The sequence below is a fragment of the Seriola aureovittata genome, chromosome 23, assembly GCF_021018895.1.
Source record: "Seriola aureovittata isolate HTS-2021-v1 ecotype China chromosome 23, ASM2101889v1, whole genome shotgun sequence".
Lineage (NCBI taxonomy): Eukaryota > Metazoa > Chordata > Actinopteri > Carangiformes > Carangidae > Seriola > Seriola aureovittata.
The window spans coordinates 3,444,027-3,466,879 of NC_079386.1; the positions used below are offsets into that span (position 1 = coordinate 3,444,027).

Genomic DNA, 22,853 nt, shown 5'->3' on the forward strand with positions numbered 1-22,853 from the left:
ATATTTGCATCCTGGCTCTCCTCAGGGACATCCCACCATCCCACCACTCGGACTGATGCACACTTTGCCCCCTATTATGAGTCATGTGGAGATGAGAGTAGAGGGAGGGGGTGTTACTGCGGGATACTGTTGGAAGGATGTGGGTTAAAGACAGACCTGATGAGGTAATTACTTAGAGGGCAGGGAAGAGAAGGCAAAGAGCTTTTTTTATGGATTAATCAATCGCTGTAAGGAAAGAGGGAGTTTGTTTGTTTGTGAAAGGAATACTACACTAATGTGTGCATGCAAGAGTGAAATACAGACTCTACTGACGGCAGGCTACAGACCTCTGAAATGAGAGACCCCTCTGCTCTGATGGGAGTGTGTGTCTCCGCATGTGTGGTTGCATGTATTTAGATTCAGTACTCATTACGGGGGTATGGGAGACTACTCCTCAGTGCACATATGCAACTCGTGCACATGCTATTTGCTGAAACTTACTTCTGTGACTTTAATTGTGTGTAATGATGACAAATGAATCCTCTTAATGTCTTTTGAATGTTGCTGTTGTTTTCTCTGTGGGACTGCGAGCCAGTGAGGACAGCCTGTCTCCTCGTCAGCGTGGAGGCACCGGGGACAGGCCCGAGCTCCATTTGTTTTCAATAAAGCGAACTGAGAGGGTGCTTCATCACCGTAATTATGATTTACTCTCCGTCTATATGGATGCACCCGTTCTGATGTATGGGTAACACCCGTGTGGGTGGGTCTATCAGAGAAATGTCGATTAATGCACATGGCCATGTGTGTTGGTGTGGTGTGTGGGCGTGAGACCACATGTTTTACTGTAGGTTTTCTGTAAGTATTCTGCAGAAGTGCTGGAGTGATAAATCTATTCCACTGAGATGGGTCATTACACATGTTATCCCATTATCAGATCATTAGGCCCGTCAGGGGCCCACGAGGGACCTAGCTCCCATCCCCTGACTTTATAATGATGAGATTTAATGTCTGGCATATGCACTGTTGACATAATAGCTGAGTCTCACTCTATTATCTCAACACTTAGCATGTTTGGTATGGGAGTGATACTGCGATGAACAGAGGGAATGGGAAAGACAGACTGTCAAATTGTGGACATCAGCAGGGAAAATACAGGAGAATAACTGAACTTGTACTTGTGTAGAGACAGAGAGAAAAATCACGAATACAAAAACCACAAAACAATATGAAAAACAGTATCATCCCACCTCATGGTCCCCCTGCATCCATTAACAAGAGGACACATACAGTACATACACACCAACACATCAGCCCAGAGGGTCTCCCATTTCAAGCAGCCCCAGTTGGCCCCCCAGCTCTCCACTTAAAGGGGTCATGAAAGGGAGGAGAAGTTGAGGAAACACATGTTCATCAATTCCTGAATGCTATCTGACCCCCTTGAGTTTCTCTACAAAACGCTTCACTCACACACCCCAGTGTGCGAGCAGCAAGAGTCAGAGGATGATCTGTTCAGACAAGACAGTTTAGTTAAGAGTATTGGTGTGTGTGTGTGTGTGTGTGTGTGTGTGTGTGTGTGTGTGTGTGTGTGTGTGTATGGGGGGGGGGTTACTATTATAGCAGGTGACAATGTCCTCTGTAGAAAAAACAAAGTGCAGAAAGATGAGCCCTCCATCTGACAGAGAGACAGTGCAACAAAGAAGAAAGGTGCCCTCTAGACTAGATGAGGGGAAATCAGTGTTTGTTTTTGTAGCTGTCTGGTCAGGATGAGACTCTAACAGGCCCTGATTTAGTTATTGTTTCAGGGTCTGCTGGGTCAAATCAAAAGTGACATGTGGTTTTAGAGCCAATATTGGTGGCGGGCATGAATGGGGTGGGGGTGGAGAGGGAGAGGGGTGTGGGGTGCTCTGCATGACACGCAATCACAGCACTTAATATGACAGAGCTGGATGTGGCGCTGCTGCAGAGGAGAGGGTGTGTGTGTGCGTGTATAATAATTTATGAAATATGTCAGTGAAATGACCTTTATATGTGTGATAGCTGGCCTTTTCAAGGAGTGTGTATTTGCCCAACATTTATTTACATACGCCTTTCCCTTTGTGTGTTTATGTGTGTTTGGACAGCTGTGTGTGTGCGTAGTCGACAGCCCCGTGCACTGGGTTTGCACATTGATGAGGGTCTATTGAACCAATTTGGTGCGATCGGGTGGCTGCTGCCTTGCCTTTCTCCCCAGGGCTCTTAAGGTGATAGACACTTAATGGGCAGAGGCCTGTATATAAGGGAGGGGCCTGGCAGGGGGATGAGGGGTCGGGATGGGTGGGTGGGGGGGTGGCAGGCAGCCAGCCACTCATTATAATAGACATTCACAGCCGTACACAAAGCCTTAATTAACTGCAGTGCAGCAACTGGAATGGTCGGGCTTCTGCAATGAGCTGCTGCAGACACAACTGACTCAAGCTCGATCTGTCCTTCTACCTTTTTATCCATCCATTTGTCTGTCGGTCTGTCTGTCAAGCTATTAGGGCTGTTTAATTTGAATTTAATATATAATTTAATTTTAATTCTAAGACTAAAACATGATTTAAATAAATGTTTCTTCTTGTATAAAATAGATGAGCTAGAATAATAGAAGACTGGCACCAATTGTAAGAGCAGTTGTTATGCATATTCAAACCAGACTAAGGCCCTATTCAGACCAGGTATTAAAGGTCCAATGTTGTATAAAGCAAGATTTTCTTGTCTTGATTTCTTTCTTTCTTTCTTGTTTGAATATAAAGCAGGTCTACGTTCTATATCAATACTGTGAAAGTATCAAGGCGCTCAGTGCACAGAGAAGTTCACACAGCCTGTATTCAGAAAATGAGCCTTACAACGACCCGCCAGGACTACTGTAACTTTTCTTTCTCAAGTGTTTACTTGAAATTAGCTATATTTTTATTGGCTCACTCAGAAAACACCTGTCGTTACTAGAGCTCCAGAGAGAAACCTGAGAGATCAGATGGTTTTTGATTCTTAAAAACACGAATATATCTTTTTATGGATCAACATTTCAAATAAAACACAGGAAAACTGTAAAATAAGGGACCTTTAACATCCATATCAGATGATCCAATCACAAGTGGGATCTGATCACCCAGACCACATTCGGAGGTGGTCTGGGCCACATGTGGCCACATTCTTTTAGCAGTGCGAACGCAAAAGGTCATAATGAAGGGCCACCTACACGACTGATGTCATTGAGGTCCGATCACAAGGTGTCACTCGAGACGCATGTTAATATCAGGTCTGAGTAGGGCTAAATAGTCTACAGCCATGGCAGCAGCTTTGTAAAGCTGCACTCAGGCACAGTAGTGATGTTTAGGGGGTATAACGTTTATTATGTTCATAACATTTTCTAATTAGCACCAAACGCAAAGTGTAACTGAAGCTAATGGGAATTGGTAATAAACTAAAATTACAGTGTTGACCTAAATGAAAAGTTAGAGGATAATCAAAGTTGTTACAGTTCATCCTGAGGAAAAACACGAATGTCTCTGTGGCAATCCATCTATCTATCCATCCATCCATCTATCCATCCTCAGGGAGAAATCTGTGAGAGTTTAGTTAATTTCTTCTTTCGCTTCCCTTCCTAACTCTGTCAGTCCCTATTACATTTAAATCCATATATCATGTTCTCATTAAATCCATAGGGGGAAATGGAAAGCACATTGACGTACACAGTGCCCCTCAAATTGTCACAACAAAGCAGAGTAAAAATAGCTCAGGGTAATGAAGGGATATGCATAGAAACACACTAGAAACTGAGAGTGAAGTGACATAAAGACTGGAGGAGCAGCCTGAGAAGGACTAAGCAGTCAATCATATATTACTTATAGTCATGTTAATCCAAAGGCTAAACAGAGATTGGTGAGGATTGTGTGTCTTTTTCTGCCCATTTCAAAGGTTTCCTTGTGCTTCAGAGGTGCTGCAGTGTGGTAAATCTTTGCTGTTGTCCTATAGGCTGGAAAAATCGTATCGTGGTTAGGAGCTGTATGGCCCCTTGCTGCTTAAATTGGGCATCTGGGTAAAAGGAGGCGGGCATGACTATTTCTATAGGCATTATCATCCGCAATCACACCCGCATTTGGTTGGATCCCCCCGTGGGCTTAGTGGCTGATAGCCTAGCAGGCGTCATAGAGGAGTGAGAAGTGCTCTGACTTCGATTTCCTTGCAGGCCACATGCAGCATGTGGCCTGCACGTCGCAGCATCTTGTGCAGCTGGACGGGGGGTGGGGATGGTGGTGGCTATTTTTACATTTATAATGAGATATATAAAGAGTGCATGGATGGAGGGACACACACAGGGAGTGGATGCCAGGCTTGATAAAAAGACCAAGAGGAATAATGCAATTAAAGACAGAAGAGTCAGACATACAGTCATACACACAAGTAAGATGGTAAGAAAAAAGTGGGAGGGAGAGAAGTGAGGTAGTGAGATGAATAGTAAAAGAAAGCAGAAAGACGCACGTAGGTGATATCGAACCCGTGATGAATTGCCTCTGGCTTCCCACCCTCCTTTTCAAGTGGCGTGGGCCAATCACATGGTTAACCTTTTCGTAATGACAGGGTGTTATGATATGTACCTGTCTGAAGCTGAGGCCACAGCTTCCTGCTGTATATGTCTCACTGCATCGCTGTTGTCTGACCAGAGAAGATGCTAATGCAGAGGAAGTGGGTATACATTTACACAGGGGTGGGAAGAACACTACAATAACACGCTCAGCTAGACGTGCTGTTAAAAGTACTGGTGTGAAAATAGACTTGCTGTAAGTCAAAAATACAGAATATACTGTAAATTATATTCATTACGTTACTGAATAAAATGGGATACTCTGTAAGGGATGGTTGGAAAGGATAATTCCATCTTCGGACAGTAATGATAACGTTGTACTCACAAAGTCACTAAAAAGATGTCTGGGAGGAGACAGCCCCCAGGGGTTCCAAACAAGCAGTATTTGGGTGAATGATCCCAAATAGTCCTTTGTAAACTGTGGTTGAATGTGCACATGGTTTTTTTTATTGTGTAAAGGTGAAGATTATCAGGAAGGAATGTGGAGTTTGCCTTGATTATCTTTGTCAAAATGCGAGTGAACTGCTTCTCAAAACACTGTGGTGGAGGCAATTTAGCCGATTTGTTCACTTCCAGTGGATCTTCACTGCAACACGAAATTACTACCTGCAATTCAGGCTTCCTTATGCTTTTACCTGCAAATAAAGTGGTTTACATAATCTGGCTAGACTTTTGAATTGTTTACAACCTGTCTGAGTATGTGATGTCGCCATTCTCCAAGATCTTAGTAATTACTTTGGTGAGTCAAGAATACATCAGAGTGAAATGGCAAAAACTAAGAAACTAAGGAGATATAATCCAAGTTGTAAAAGGTGTTCCAGTTTTGTTTCTGTATGGTTTGGCAGGACCGCAACAGCGGGGCCAGTGCTACACTCTGGAATGTCCCTGACTGACTGACTGACTGACTGATCATATTTCCACTATTGGTCAGCCGAGTGCCTCATCAATTGGTTGGAACTTCTGGATCAAACAGGTTCTTTTAGGGGGGTGTTTACAGCTGCAGAGTTGCCAACTTAGTGATCTGTCACTAGATTTAGAGACTTTGTTTCAAAGAGACTTGGTATAAACCTGGTTCAGGTCTGGACCGTGTGTTGATGCCAACCAGGGGCTTAGGACTACACCTCTTGTTATGGGCAGTCTACTGATCTACTCTGGTTTTCCGGCTGCTTGGGAACTGCGGGGAAGAGGAGGAGAACTTCCAATACACTAAGCCTCACCTCAATTATGGAAAATCAACTACTTTCACATGTATCATTAGTACTAAGGAGTCAGAGGAATAACTAAACATAAGACACGCCGAGCAGAGAGAGCAGGAGCTGAAATCCCAGCTCAGTCTTTGTCTTTCATTTATGTGTTTATGTTAAGTTATGTGATTTTGTCGGCCGACATCGCAGTTACCAAATCAGGATTTGGCCACAGGTGGTCCAGACAATACTAGGTTTGACCTGGTTTTATTCATTTGGAGAAAGTTTGAGTTTCTGTAGGTGGCCCTCTTTTCTCTGTCTGTTCAGTCAGGGCGACCATAACCGCTCATACTAACACCTCTGTATGTATTCTGTCTGTTGTAGGAAATGTAAAAAGGCATCACTTCCTTCGTGCCTGAGGATTTTTCAAATGACAGACCCAACCATGGATTTAAAAGCTTTTATCAGTTGGGTACAGGTTGCATCACTCTTGTCTGATGTCAGTTTCAAATAGAGCGCAGGATCCTCTTTATATTACTTCTTTGACCAAAAGTGAACTGCCTTGAGAGCTGTTGCACTAACAGGAGTAATAGCAAGTTCCCCAGTTGCGGCTTTGCATCGGTGCACCATCCTCCTTGACTTTTTTTTCTGAGCAGACAGAGAAATGGCTTGTCTCAGATGAGCTGTGGTCGGTAATTACTAGCTGAGCTAAGCCAAGCCAAGCCATGGAGTGGGCTGGGCCTGGGCCACGCTCGGTTTGCTAATGCACAGATTGCTTGTTGGAGGCTGTGAAATAATGGTTGTATGTCTGCTACAACCCCCAGAATGTGGGTGGAGAGGAGGAGAGGGGACAGGAGCTTGATACCATGCTCTCGCTGGTCATACTCCCTCCCCTGGCTGCCAGCAGCTAACCTGGAGGAGGTGGTTGTTGGAGGAGGGCAGGAGGGGGAGTTGGGGAGGTGAGAAGATGATCTAAGTGTACCTATCCCCGGTGGAGGGAATGTGAAAAGGACTTCAGCTGCAGAGAGCAGTATCTTCCTCCCTGCGCCGTCATCATTATGCCTCTCTCATCCTCCTTCTACTCCTGTTATCTCACAGAGAGGAGGGATGCCATATGGTTGCAAGAGGCTTCTATCTGAAATGTTTTCTCTTAGCTGAGTTGCAGGGTGGGAGGGATGGCCCAGAATTCACCTCTGTCAATACACTGCTTTGTGATGTGCAGAACAGAAAGCTGGACTGTTTGCATACAGAGTCTTTATGGGTTTGTGTTCACAAATCCTTCATTCGGCTCAACAAACAGGAACTCCCCCTATTTCCATTTTCTCTTCTGAAGAAAAAGAATGAGAAGGGAGAAAGTCGAAGAAGACTGGAGCACAATGGGGGTGGGGTGGGGGGGATGCTGACAAAGTCGATTATGAAGTGTTCCCAAGTTATCTCCTCGGCACAAGGCTCTCTTTGGTAATTAAGAGCGTTTAGCTTTTTTGCTCCTAAGAAGTTGGGCTGGTTTGGGTAGAACACTATGAATTAATTGTGTCTGACAATGGAGATGAGGGGCCAAATGTGGCATGAAGTTCGACTGAAAGGTTTCTGCAGCAGTGTGGAGTCTGGAGGTCCTTGAAGGCAACAGAGGGTGCTAAGAATGTGGCTGTAAAATCTGCATGGCTGGTGACAGTGCATTGTACATACTTAATCTGTGATCCTATATCTGTATGTAGATCTCAAACAAGTGATACTGTCGCGGGACAGACACAGAGAGAGATATGACGAGTAGCTGGGGACAATCTTCTCTCTTTTTATTCACTCCAGCTGTGACTGCGCTTGTTTTCAGGCCATTTCATGGTAGGGGACCATGAAATTACAGAAAAGTGTGGCTTCTTTTCCAGCCACAGAGCTGCTTCCTCGCAGCCACTTTTCTACTCATGAGCAAGCACGTTAACATTCAAACTGTTTCCCCCTGCTTCCCTCAAATATGGCCATAATAGTGCATAGAGATCAAATTTGAAAACAAGATAGTAGCTCAGCAGGATACAAAGCTCATCATAGGGGCACTGAAAGACAGACTTTGCTCTGTGTTGAGTGCGGCATGATGTGAGGGAATCTCTGAAATGAAGCCGCAATCACGAGGAGCAGGTCTGGACCAATGCCTGGCCTGGAGATGTTGATTTGGGCTCTGGCCCCACACCAAGTGAGAGAATTTGATTGCTTTCGATTAGGGAATGGGGAGAACTTACGCCAGGCCATTAAACACTGCACATTAAACCTGGTTCTTCAACTTGCATTTTAGGTGACAGAGACCTGTTGTCCTAGTATCCCTCCTTTCTCCTCCTTCCCTGCAACTCATGTCACTCAACTCAGAGCTTGATTATCCTGCTGTTGGGGGGGGGGGGGGGGGTGTCCACAGTGATAGACTCCTTGCTAGAAGAAGCTGTGAAGCTCCCAATTCTGCAGGGAGCTTAATATGCCTCCTTGCTCATCTGCTAACAGGAACAACTAAAGGAAACTGATTCCTGCTGGGTTTTTGTAATTTTTATTTTCTAGTGGAGCTCCCCGATATGTCAGAAGCTGCAACACATTATCATTGTTTCTAAAGAAAAAGACTGATGTAGGCGAACGGTTGCCAAGTTTTCGGCGAAAACACAGGATGACAGATCCATCACGAGGAGGAAGAAAGATGCGAGGAAAAGGAGACGTATTGGAGGAAGTTTAGGCTCAGATAGAGCTGTTGAAAACTTTTGGGACTCTAATTCTTCCTCTCCATTGGGTCCCTGTAATGGCTGCCATTTTGGATTTAGTCAGCAGGCACAAAGATGGCCAGAGATGATCACTCTGATCTGCCTCATACACAGTAGGGGAGATGGGATAAGGGCTTCAGAATAAGACGTAGTGACACAGTGAAGCTCTCCTTTGGGACACTGCTGGCTCCACTGACTTCCATTGCATCCTGGTATGATTGTAAGCAATTAGTGTTCTTATTTTACTTCTGTCCACAAATGAACATAATTGTGCAGGAGTCTTGAGATTAATGGATGAGATCTGACAGATGTGGAGGTTTACCATGAGTTTTGCAGAACTGATGAAACATTGAAAGGACTTGAGGAGAGAGGAGACCCATGGGGCTGATTGTTTTGTGTGGGCTGGTCAAGAGCCCGTAAAGACCCTTTAAGGCATTGATGCAATAAAATCACCAAAGATTAGAGACCAGTGATTGTATATAAAGATAGACCAAATGTCTCCACTCCCACTGCACAAAAATGAAGCCAAAATATCCCACATATGGGTGCTGCCATCTTACCTTGGTGATTTGGAGCCATATATCTGCCTCACCCAGTCAGTCACGGCTGTCACTAATGACCTCACACTCTTGTTTTATTGCATCAAATAACTAATTAATACCAAGCTTGTCAGAAAAATCAACACTATAACAAACATCAGCATGATTAAATACCTAAAATGACAGAAAATTTGACTATTTTTTAGTTTGGCCCATGTCCCATCCACTAACACGGAAGGGGTGAGGTTTATGACCTGCACTGCAGCCTCCCACCCGGGGGGCAATCAAGATGTTTTGGCTTCGCTTTTTGGGGAACTGTCATGTTGTCCATCTTTATATACAGTCATTGTTAGACACCAAAAACCCCATATTGGTAACACAGCCGGGACCATTAGTACGCATCTATTACATGAGGGATGATCCAGACTGTCTACCACACAACAGATTGTCACTCATTCAAATGTTCACACACCATTCACCCAGAATAGCAAACACCACATTACATAACAACAATACATTCCAAACATTTTCCATTTCCTGAGTGGTGAAAACAATAAATGTTAAAGGGACCTTGTTAAAATGATCCAGAGCAGGTGCATCATTTTTGAATTTGGTGTTCAGTTATTTGCTGTTTTAACCCTCTGAGTTTTGCATTACACGGAAGTGGAAAACAAGGGGTAGGAGCTGCCACATGGAGTTTTTTTTTCCTTTTAGTAGAAGTTAGAATTTATTTAGCTTTTTATTTAGTTTTTGTCCCGAGCGACCGCCGCAACCTGTCCAAGTTCTTCCAAATACTGACATCCAGGTCCAATTGCATTCAAACGTTAAAACATCATTTATAACAAGGTTATAACTGAGGGCTCTCTGAATTTGTCACCAGCAATGGGCAAAGCTGGAAGATGTACCCAATGGTTTCAGTTTAGGTCCAGCGGTGGAGACGGGGAGTGATGAGAGCAGCCCTCAGCAGTTAGTGGGGGTGGAGTTTGATTTGCTGTTAGGTGGTTAGATTCTGCTTAGAAGGTTCTTAGCTTTAGGCTCTAGCTGCTTCCTTATCAAAGGAACAAACAGCTTTAACCCTTTGAGCTCTGATATGTCCGCTAATCCCCCTCTTTATCTAGGCTAATACGTCCTTATTGTCATCTCAGAAAAATCACTTTGCCTCTTCAGTCCATGACGTGTGTATGACCTTTTTTTTTTTTCTTTAAAAAAAAAAAAAAAAGAATCTAATCAAATTAACAAATAAGCGACCCTGCACATTCTTCTGAACACGTGCCCTGATCAAAGCCCTCACTTGAGTTTTGATGGAAATTATTTGTTTATTTCATCTTTCTACTTTCTCCCAACGCTCTCGCCTAAACGACTGGATGCAGACTCATTTCAGACTATAGAAGAAAGAGAATAATACATTCAGTTTCAAGCTCATTCTCTTTAGAGTTTCATCGCATGCACAAATTATTTCGTAAGTGGGTAAGTCATTTTTTATTGATCTGGTTTTTCATTCAACTTTCATCTCTCTAGCCTTTTTAATTCTGATTTGTGTCCTGACTACCCTGAGCAGAAGAGCACTTCTCAACACAGGGAGCAGGGAAGTCAGTTGGTAGCAGCTGCAGACGAATGCAAGGATTGTTTTGTTTGCATCAAATAAATATGTGCTTAATTTATCTTGTTTGTCTGTCACATGAATACTTCATTTTATCTTCTGAATCCTCTGAATTTGTTCAGTATTCATTCACAATGCAGATTTAGGGGAACCTCTAAAGCTAACTGGTAAATGCTTGAAACTCTTAATTCATTATAATCAATCTCTCTGCAAACAAGTCCTTACTGTAAAATCTCAAGAGTTTTGGACGTTCTGATAATCTACATCAAAACCAATCATTTGTATAGATTGACATCCTCATATTTTTGCTTTTATTCTGCAAAATTTTACCATCTTTCTCCATCATTAACTACCATTGCGATGAGACATAAATGTCTGCGATGCTTTTGCTGCAGCTGTTATTCTAAAATTCATCTCTTTCTTATTTATTTTTCTTTCTTTCTTTCTTTCTTTCTTTCCTTCCTTCTTTCTTTCTTTCGTTCTTTCTTTCTTTTTTTTTTTCTTTTTTTAAGAATCAACCACCTTCAGCAGCACAAACACACGGCACATGACAAAGACAAAGGGGTTGGGACATTCAGCACTCAAAGGGTTAAAGAGTCATCACTTTGACGGGACCACATTTGACCTTTCCGGCACTAGTTATGCATGATGTTAGGGCGGAAAATTGTGCCCACACGCTGCAATGAATGCAGACTGATTACTGAACAAACACTTCCACAGTCCCTTTAACTTTTAGTGACTTTCATGGAGGGATTCTTGTTTCTTAATAAAATCATGTTTCTTTTCTTTTTTCTTCTTTGCTTTCATGAATGATTAAATATAATCAATGCAACTTCACATTCAGCCAACAAAAGACACAGGAAAGAAGCAAATGGAATCAATAGGCTATTTACATGTGGTCAGGTTATTAGGGGGTTATGTCGGGTTATTTGGGGGTTAATTCTCTGAAGAGATGCAGCCCCAGTTTAAGGTGCTTTGGATATGGTCCCCTGGGTATCTATACACCAATGCTAGAGAATGATTATTACTGAACACCATGCTGTAATTCTTTTTTTTGAAGGCCAATTATAGCACAGTGAATAGCTTCAACTGGCGAGTTTATAAAAGTATAGAAAGTATATGATAGAAAATAACAAATCTTGGTTTTCAGATACCAATTGAGAGTAATTGAAATGAATGAGTTTTAATGTATCAGCCAATCATTATAAGGCATGTTAAATTTATGGTGGATTATAGGGGACCTACAGTTCTATTAAAGAGCCAAATCACATTCACCCTTGTTGCTGCACCTCCTCCAGAGTGGAGGTTAACGGTAGGTTAGGTGGTTAGATCATTAGTGGAGTTAAATGGATTTTATTACCTTTGTCGAGTAGCCACTCGTCAACTACCCGACCGAGTCGGTATGGGATTCTTTGTCTAGCAATAGCCAGGCGCTCATTATCAAAGTTCCCTTTAAGAAATTTGGAGAAGACAAATTAAGAGACGTTACAAAAAAAATCTGGAAGTTGAAAGGTTAGAGGTTAGAAGGGCAACATAGCAAATGTTTAGCAAGTTATGTACTTTAAATCAGCTTTAGTTAGGACAGGAAGAACTTGAGGATGTGTTTTTGGGCTGGTTTGTTTGGTTAGACAAGTTAACAATCTTCTAGTTACCTTGAGTTTAAATGATTTTTAAATGTACTAACAAGTTAAACAGATTTATGAATTATTTAGATATAGTATGATTACATTTGTAGAAGTGCTAACTTAGGATAGATATCTGCAAAGTCAATACACTTTAGAAATCCATTAACAGTAATGAAGCAAATTAGGCTAGAATCACAGACAGAACCAGCAGTCATCGAACAACAGAATTACTACACTGTAAATGAATCAAACAGAAAAAAACAGTGTCAGCAATAAAGCATTGTTATTTCACATGACCATCAGATAATCACACAGTATCAAAACACATTGTCATGGTTGTTTCAAGGCAGACGTATTTTAGTTCCCCTCACACACAAAGAGTCAGTGATTAGCAAATCACCACCTCCCAAATCTGACAACAGGATGGCATTCTGCCCGTGGAGCATCACTTCTCTTTGACTCTCACTTTTCTAATTCACCTAAAGTGAGAAGGATTTAGTGAAACTGTCAGCACTCTGCTTTTCTCTGACTCCCTTCCCCTCCCCCCACCCCCGCTCACCCATGCATTAATTGAGCACTTCTCAGTGGCACTTGGCAATTAGCATCACTTCATCAGCGTGTCAAAGACGTTCCATGGCCGCTGTGCAAACTTATTATCCCTCGCTTCACTTTCGTCAATCTCGGGGTCATGTGGCGCACATCTCCAGCACCGTCAATAGAGATGGAGCTGGAATCAGGGGAGATGAGGGCTGATGGTGGCCAGGCTGGGGGCTTTGATGAGGTCTAGTGTGGCGGCAATGTCGCAGGCTCAATTAGGAGTTATTGTCTTTACTATTATAGGCTAAAAATCAGACAGCTATGCTGGCACAGTGATTCAAAAAAAAAGAAAAAAAAAGGGGTCAGGGAATCCCCAGGCATCCTTGAGGTAGGACTAAGTTCTGGGGGGTTCCCAGAAAATGGAGAATATATTTTTATCATTATAATTTATGGGGAATATATATAATGAATGAGAAATTAAATCAAAAATGTATTACTTGCACTAGAATTCCACTCTAAGGGTGTGGTCACATCAAGTAGTTTATGTTACTGAATGCCATCAAGTATTCTTAATTACCCCCTTCTGCCCCAAGCACCATAGCACTCAGAAAAAAATCAATCTCCTTATGAGAGTTCCCACTGTTTTGTGGCTTGGTTATAACTGTGATCCAAAGTGAGCCACGCACACAACTGTGGTAAAGCAGACGTTTCCATAATGAACTATAGCTGTGATTTCACAGTAAAATCACCAGTGAACATTATCTTAAAAGTCTCAGCCCGACTTTCAGTCTGTTTTAGTGGTTTTGCGACATGAAATGTTGATGGGCTTGACAATTGCTGCAGAAATTATCTGCAGAGAGACAAGTTAGAGGCTGTGAGAGCAAACAGGGGAGCTCTGAAGTGAAATCCTGCATCCTAACTAGTATACTTTGATTTCGCTCCCCCCACTGCTTTGTGCTGCTGCAGTGATCTAAAATAGACCACCTCTCCTTTCTGCAGTACCTACTTCCACTCCCCAGGGGTCTCTCTACCCACGCCTGCCTGCGCAATAATGGCTCACATAGGCTGAGGAGGCGCGTGTGCGTGTGCATACTGTACATGGACATGCACGGTTGTTTGTGCATGGGGAAAGAGAGCCACAGTGAAAAAGAGAAATGAGAACTGAACAGGGAAGGAAAAGCAGAGAGAAGGAAGAAGGCAGGGATGAATGGGAGGAGGCGGATGGATGGAGAAGCGTACAGAGGGCCAGCAGGTTGAACCTGGAAGACTATGCGGTTGCAATGTAACATATGACTCAGTGTCATTCATATGCTGCTTCTGAAGCTCTCTGTTCATCTGGGCGAGAGCTGACTCAGAAAGCGGCAGATAGGAAATGAAGCAGTTAATTTGTTATTGGATGTTTTAATCTTTTGGATAATATATAATTGCCAGCAATGCTGCTTTTTATTACCTGCAATAATGCCTCAATTATCCCAATAGGGGGGCTAAAAAATCCAGTTGTGGAATAGTGAAGCTATTAGTATTATTATTATAAATTTTTATTTTTCCTGTAGTTTTTTGTGTGACTTGAAACCCACATGTCAGAGGCGGAATCACATTTTCATATTGTGCTTTATGTGTGATGGCAGATATTCATACTGGTAATGGCAGCAGACTGCTCTAAATGAAGAGAAATGAAACTGAATTGCAGCATCTAAATGTGACTAATTACATGCATGCGTTCACATTGCACTTAAGATTAGCTAGATGCTACTCTGCTGCCTGGAAAGGCAGGGCAGCAAATTACAGTGCAGCGCACATACACAATTTCAGAGACGGCATGGGCAGTCTGCAGCAATCACTGAATTAGAGAGGCAGAGGCAGGTAGCACAGAGAGGAGAGGGAACGATGGAAAAAAAGAACAGAAACTGGGTGGGGTGGTGGTGGTGGTGGTGGTGGTGGGGGGGCTGTTGAGAAAAGGCGATCAAAATAATAGCAGAGGGAATGGAAAATAGTGGGAGGCGGTGGTCCTTAGTGAGATGAATCAATCCTGTGTGTCGTTGTTCTCCTCCTACTGCTGCATCTGCTATCTCGTCCACAAATCCCGTCTAAATCTCCTCCCTCTTCTAACTTTCGTGTCTGAATCACACTGAGGCAGCCACTTCCACTGACTTAATCCTGTGAAGGATCCATTTTATCATCCAATTAATGTTTGGTAATGAGTTTGAACTGGAGGGATGCGGTTCTCCCTCTAGTGGCAGCTGTTATTCACTGCACTCAATTTACTTCTAAAATGGTTCCACTCTCCCTCTTCCTCTGTGCCTCCTCTATGGAATCTTTCCTTCCTCTCTTGCTGCTATCGCTCTTTCATTAATCCCTTTTCCTTGTCTTACTCACTTATTCATTCCTCCTTGTCTGCCTCTTTCCCTCTAACCACTCTTCCTCTCTGCTTGTCCTTCCGTTGTTCTGAAACAATCATTCATCCATGCTTCATTCTGTCCTTTCTCTTACCCTCCTGCCAAAATCCATTTTCCATTATTTCTTTTTTAGCCTCTACTCCTTCCTCCCTCCATCCACTATGTCCTATTTCCCTCCCCCTCCCTTCTTCTAAAATTTCCCCTTATATTTGTCCGTTTCCCTTCAGTGTCTTTGTTCCTTCTTTTCCCTTTCTGTTCTTTGTTGTCAGTTCTTTCTTCTTCCTTCCCTCTTCCCACATTCCTCTCACTTCTTCCCTTAATTCCCTCCTTTTGTTTTGTTTACCGTCGCTCCATTTTATCCCTCCATCCTTCTTCCCTGCCTGGTAACACAGAGAGTTTAGTGCGAGGAGATTAAATGCAGTACATTGCAACGAGGGCTTTGCCATCCATTACTTCACACGTACACAGAGTCTTACTAAGTGCTTAGTGGGGAAAGTAATAAATGCTAAGAAGAAGAAGTGTGTGTACAGTATGCAAATGTGTGTGAATTCTTTCACTTGGGCAAACCAGGCTGACTGACAACATCCTCATGAACAATAAAAAACTGACTGAGGAATCAACAGACAATGGTTTTGTGTATCTGCACGAAACAAAAAAGACAGACGAGGTAAAGAAAACCGGGGGAGCGATGGAAACCACGGAGAACAATATGAGATTGTGAGTTTCAGTTGAACAAAAATGCATGAAGAGATACAAGAAAAAATGCCACAAAGTTCTGTCGGACAGGTTTTTGCATCATCTACACCGCAGTGTCAGAAAATGGAAATTCCTCTGTGTCCTGCTTGTTTGTTTGCTTCTGTTTGCGCTGGGATCCTTGGAGAAATAAGTCATTCTGAGTGAACCAGTGAAACTTTTCCCTTCTCACTCTTCTCCCCACCAGCTGAAGTCTGCTCTGCATGAGAATAGGGGAGGGGACCGATTAAACAGCTGGGCCCTTCTCTTCTCCCTCACTACCATTATCACACTCGCTCCGCTCCCGAGACAATTCCCTTTGCTTGATATGAAAGACGGTGAAACAATGCTATCGTACCTGGCGCTCAAGGAAATCTGATATACAAGAGAGAGAAAAATAAACCAGTAAATCAAACAGTGCTTCTAAGCTGTTGAAGAATATACTTTTTCTTTAATAACCTATCATGATTTATGGACACCAGTGGCTACGGTTGGTTTACAGAAAGACTAATGTTCCCTTAAAGGTGCACTCCACTGATTTTACATGTCAAAACCCATTCATTAATCATGTGGAGAAAAACGCTCAGCTTATGACTATAGTAGTGTTATTTCTTCCGCTGCTGTGGAGGAGCTTTGTCAAGTCTGAGAGGACAACCTGGATGATGTCACAGTGATGTCATCAGGGTTATCTCAGCTTGAGCTTTAAACAAACAAAAAAAAAACTCCAGGCTTAACACAGGCTTCTACTGAAGCTGGAAAGTAATGGGTTCTTACCAGATGTGCATTTCGTTGCATTTTGGGAAATGGAGGATACAGTTAATTCTATGCCTCACAAGCCGCCGCCCCCAACTTTAAGTAAGTGATATGCTACTGTGTTTCATGCTTCTGTAGTATTCTGATTATGAGCAGTTCCATGTAAATATCACAGCTCATTTACAATAATATGAGTAAACTCTTACACTGACTCTGTCCTGGATTGTGATGCATTTAGAAATATGGCATAATAAGATAATACAGCATTATCCCTTTAAGTGTTGATTCATGCTTTATATAGTTAATGTTCCAGCAGTCACAAGCCAGTTATTTGCTGAAAACGTGACCCCAAGCCTTTAATAAATCACTCACATTTCAGAACTGTGTCTTTCTAAGGCTTGTGGGTGTTCAAGTGGCAAACTGTAAGGAGACATTATATGAGTATTGTGTTAATGATCTATTACAGCTGTGATTCTTATTCTTATTCACAAGCCATACTGTATAATTGGTGGACATATGGAAAAAAAAAAAGCTTGTGTATTCTAATTATGGTGCAAATAAACAGCTTATCCTAAATGAGCTACAAGTATGGGCTCAAATTGGGGTCAAAGAGTTCTAAGCTTGGAAAGTGACGTTTACAAATGATTGCAAAGCAAATCTGCAGAAATTCAAGTTTGTATGTGTATAGAAAAGACTTGTATTTGGAAAAAAAAGTGAATACTGTGAATAAAAACTATCAACGGTGAGGTTGCACGGAGGCACTGTGAAAAGAAATGCTTTTGTGAACATGTGTGCACAGATACAAAGCAGAAAACTGCGTCTACCCCCCCCCCCCCCCCCCCCCCCGCACCGTGTGTGAAGGTTACAAGTAAGAATGCTGTTTTTATACCTGAATCTGAATGGACAATGACGATTCAGTCACAAAGCAGAGTCTAATCAGAGGGGGGGTTGTTGCGTTGCCTTCACCTCCCGCCACAGGTCCGGAAAGGTGTAGCAGATGGATGGTGGTGCGGTGCACATGATGGCGCAGTCATGTGTATGTATGCAAACCCACCTGGGTCACAAAAGAGCCTGAGACTCGACTCGACTCGACTCTGCTTTGTGAATTGGACTGACATTATCCAATCAGACTCGGGTGTAAAGACAGAGTCATAAATTTGTTCTTTACATTTAGTGTTACGCACAGAGTGGGAACTTTGCTTTGTATCTGTGCATAAAGCACTTCTTCTTTCACAATAAAGAGTTATGTAACCTCACCGCTGATTTTATTCACACTGTCTCTCTTTTTTTCTCCACAGAGACAAATCTTTTCTACAAATGTACAGACTTGAACTTATTTTACAGGTTGACTCAAAAACTACAAACTTTGGAACTATTTGTGAGAGTTGCTTAACAAGTTCAAAACCTTTTTGACCCTTATTTGAACCCGTAGACGAGCCATCAGACTGTGTACGTGTGAAGGTCAGAGGCTGGTCCACTCTTACCTACACCAGTCATGTATGTTTGCCCACCCAACACGCCTGCGGTTCTGGAGCCCCTGAGGCTCACACCGTCCACCATGAAACACTCTCTCCACTCTGGAAGCCAGGAACCTGTCTTTCTTTCTCTTGCGCCTTGTGTGCGGCGCCTGGAGCAGCGGCTGGATTAACAGCCATGATGGGAACCGTTCGGGGTAGGTATCACAGCTGCTGTGCTAGGGGCAGGGCAAGGACACGCTGATTGACTGGCACCTCTGGGAGACACAAAGCGAGGTGGAGGATGGGCGGGAGACCTGTGCGGCATGCTGGGAGTGTAGACTGTCTCTGTCTATGTCTGTCTGGGAGAGTAACGTATAATCCAACATATGAATCAGACACTGCTCCGTCTCGCTTTTTGTCTCCTTCCGTATCAGTGCATGTGTGACTACATGCAAGTGTGTGTGCATGTGTGTGTGTGTGTGTGTGTGGAGACGGTCCAAGGTGCCAACTGTATATCATGTAGCTCTGCAGGCAGCCAGATGCCCTTGTACAGGACACCCACATCGGAAATCCATCCACGAGAATGGAGATTACATTGGAGACGATTGGCCACCGGCCATCCTGCTCTCCCTCCCTCTCACAGAAACCTCTCTCTGTCAGGCTAGCCTCGTTCTGTTTTTCATTAGGTAACTTTAGATGGATTGCTCTCATATCCACTGGGTGTTTTTGAGAGCAGACGGGGAGAGGAAACCACTGTCCCATGTACTGTAACCCTACGCTCTGCAGAAGTCGTTTTTGTCTGTTATGACAGAGCAAGAAAGAATTCTGCACTAAAATCATGAAAAATTACACAATTATAAGAAATTCTTAGCAGAATGTTGAAATAATCTTAGGGCACTTAAAGCAGAAACTTTAAGCAGCTCACAAAGGGAAAAACTTTACATGATAATATGACATTTCGCAGCATATTTTTTTTCCTCTCCTAACTCTTGGGTGAGTGCAGAGAAGTCGTTTCTTGATGTAAAGCGCACAGGAAAAGAAAGCGATTTACCTACCCACCACTTCCCTTTGTTCAATGTAAATACATCGCCCACTGCTCGTGTTGGCATGCATTTGAAACGGATGATATCTTACTGTTTTAACTACTCATCTCTCTAACTCATCTTTCATCTTGTGCAGCACTTATCAATCCAGCAGCTCGGTTTCATTCCTTTCCCTTCTCTCCTCTCAGTTCGACAGGATTCCTCACCACAGGATCCTCGCCACCTTTCATCTCAGGCCATGGTGGATTTGTGCGAGGGAGGCTGCCGGAGTGAGCGAGAGAAAGAACCCGCCCCACTCATGTGGAAATCAAAGTTGTCACTTCTCTAATTACCCAAGGCAATCTTTTCCCTCTCCTGCTCTGCTCTGCACTGCTTAGCTGTGTCTCCCTCCCTCTCTCTCTCTATCTCTCTCCTCATCATTGCTTTCTTCACTATTCCTCTCTCTCTCTCTCTCCATCATCCCATAGCCACAGGCCAATTATTGGAGATACCTTCCAACTGTGCAAGATCCAATCAGAGGGAGTCGCAGAGCACCAGAGGCCCAATAAGAACCCACAAAATGAGGTGGAGCTGTCATCAGTGACAAGTAACTATGCTGGCTGACTTCAATGAACACTTTCTGAATGTTTCAGCTCTAATTGCTGAATCGAGTAAAAATAAAGCTCCAAACTGTGACATATGTCAATCATGCATCATATTAGATCAATGGCCTAAGAGTACTAGCAAATCCATTTCTTTAGTAAGAGCAGCAGTACGGCCTGCATTCAAAAATGTGCATTCAAGAGATGAAGGTTCTAATGTTCAGTACAAAGCCGATACAGTTATCTGATTCACATGTTAGTCTGCAGAAGAATAATGTTTATAAAAACTATTTTGACAATTGATTAATTGTTTTTGTTAAAACAATACTGCCTGGTGCTGCTGCAAGAGAGCAAACTGTAATTACTCTAAGAGCCATTAAAGGTCCCATATTGTATAAAATGAGATTTCCCTGTATTTTTTGATTATAAAGCAGGTCTAGGTTCTATATTAATACTGTGAACGTATCAAAGTGCTCAGTCCACAGAGAAATGCACCAATCCTGTATTCAGACACTGAGCCTTAAAACCAGCTGTCAGGACTTCTGTAACTTTGTGATGTCAGAACAAAGCAGTCACTGCTCTCAGCCATGCCCCAAGCCCCACCCACCTCGACCCACCATCCAACCTCGCAGGATTTGGTTTCTCTTAGTGTTTACATGAAATCTGCTATATTTTTACCCTATCATTCAGAAAACAGTGAGCCAATCAGAAGACAGGCTCAGAGCCTCCTCTTCTGACTGGCTCACCAACCTGTTGCTACTACAGCTCCAGAGAGAAGCCTGAGAGAGGAGATGTAAAACTAGATTGAGATGGTTTTCGGTTCTTAAAATCACAAATAGATCTTCTCATGGATCAACACCTCAAATAGAACACAGGAAAGGTGTAAAATATGGAGCTTTAATGACAAAGAGAATTACAAGCTAACAAATATATGTACCCAGCTTGTACTGTAAGCTTATCTTATAGTACATAGAGGTGTTTTTCCCTTATAAAGTAATAGTAAAGATGGACATGAGGCTACACTCATCTATCATCTGCTCAGTAGACCATCACAGTCACACAGGGCTGCTTTGATACTCCTTGAGCTAGTGAGGTAAAACCTGGTCCACGCTCAGCTAAAGTCCATATGCCTCCAGTCATTTGTCTGACTGTGTTCTCTTGCACAAAGTGCAACCCTTTCCTGTCCTAGTCCTGTTGCTCTCCCCTACTTTTAGCATTTTAAATGGCTCAGCTGAGTGCTTTCATATTGTTTTAACCAAAGGGAAGACAAAGGCAGATCTTCTGGACTGCCTCAACCTCCCCTCCTCACACTGTCTCTTTATTTTCCCTGCTTATTCACGGTTGGCTTTCTGTCTCTCTGTGTGGAGGTCACAAAGACAAATATGGATATCTAAAAACACTGGAGACATAAAGGCAATGGTAAAAAGGGGTAGGAGGAAGGAAAAGGCACAGCCAAGAGCTTTGTTGACCCCTTTTCTTAGACCATTTATCCGAGGAGTAAGAACATCTTAACAGCTCGCTCGGAAGAGCTGGAGCTGTCTTTGCTGGCACAAAGCTCTCTCTCTCTCTCTCTTCCTCTGTGAATTCACATCTCTCTTCCCTTTTCTCTCAATCTAATGGTCAGCCTTCACACCGAATGGATTCTCTAAATGCCTCAGAGAATGAAAACAGGGAATGACAACAGCGCTCTCTCTTTGTACACCTTCTTTTGCTGTATTTGATTTACGATCAGTATGAAGTGGCATGTTGGTCGACTCAAAATGAACATTGTCATGTCTGAGTGCATTTCAAGCAGCGAGTAATGTGTGTGTTTGTTATGAAATTATTCCTGGCTTGTGTCTGATGTTACGAAATGTGTGCGTGCGCTTGCATGTGAGGATTGTGCACGTGCTGTGTCATACTGTACAAGCTATATGTAATCTTCCCTGCTGTGATGCAATCCACTTTGCGGGGTGCTTATTTCTCAGTAAAATGCAAAGCCTCATCCACCGCGGCAGTGACAGCAGTTAGCTTCCAGCATTCATACTGGATCTCGTCTCTCTTTTTTTCTCCACCCAACCTCCTCTTTTCGCTGTCTCTCCCTCTTCTCATTTCTCTTCTCCATCACTCCGTCATTTTTCAGCAAAGCACGTGCTGTAGAGTACTATTGCTTTCCGTCCCCTCGATCTCCCCTGCCATCAACTCTTCATCCGTGCATTACCTCCCCTCCAGCACCGCATCCTCTTTCTAATTTTGCTCCACTGCAGCCCTGTCAGAAACTAAAGCAATGTGACAGTTTTATAGTAGATTTCCCGTCTGTACATACTGGCAAGTGAGGAAGAGTACGTGTGGAAGAAAGACGGCAGTGTCTGCTCTCATTGGTCATAATGACACAGTTATGAGACATCAAAATATGGTAATCACAGCCAATACGCTGCGATGGTGACACTGTAACTACGGCTGTAAAATGTGAAATGATTTTCCAAAGCTCAGGGAGCACTGCAACGCAAAGTCCAAATGCCAAGTGTGGTATAAACTCAAGGAAATGGATTGATTTTTCCAGAAGCCCCGTTATTGCCGTAATGTTATAATTTACTGTGGCGAATTATCATTATCAGAAAAAGAGTTAAAATGTGGTGATTTGTAAAGAGAGAGAAGAGGATGATAAGATGGAAGGGACAAATTCTCTCAAACAAATGTAAATGTATATACACTACATGCATATACATATAGGCCAATAAAAGTAGACATATATGTATATATATGCAAACAAAATATATAAAGACACGCACCAAGATAAAAGGAGAGAAACAGGATATGACTAATATTATTGAGATATTGAGTTATTAGTATTTGATTCTTTATGGATAAGCAACACTGCTCCACTGCTGATGATTTAACATGATAACAGCAATGAATACTGAGAGCCACAGATGTCACAAAAAATTGTAATTAAATTATTAATTGGGCCTTAATGTTATAGATTCTTTTAAATCATTAAGTCAAGACTATGGAACTTCTGAAAGACTAAATGAGGCATTCTTCCTTTTACAAATGAATAGTTGAATAAAATGCACCACCACAATTCAGTACACTCTGATGTTTCATAA

At 42.7% G+C, this 22,853-nt stretch overlaps 1 protein-coding gene across 9 annotated transcripts in view; it reads right to left on the bottom strand.

Moving 5' to 3' along the window:
* The window catches only part of nrxn2b (neurexin 2b), a 721,062-nt gene that overhangs the window by 24,080 nt on the left and 674,129 nt on the right, over positions 1-22,853 (bottom strand). For 7 of the 9 annotated variants that reach the window (XM_056368788.1, XM_056368783.1, XM_056368784.1 and 4 more), the window contains one exon: positions 12,001-12,090. The exons of the other annotated variants lie outside the window; for them this stretch is intronic. In XM_056368788.1, the coding sequence (XP_056224763.1) occupies positions 12,001-12,090 (90 nt within the window). The remainder of the gene's footprint in view (positions 1-12,000; positions 12,091-22,853) is intronic. 9 annotated transcript variants of the gene reach the window in all.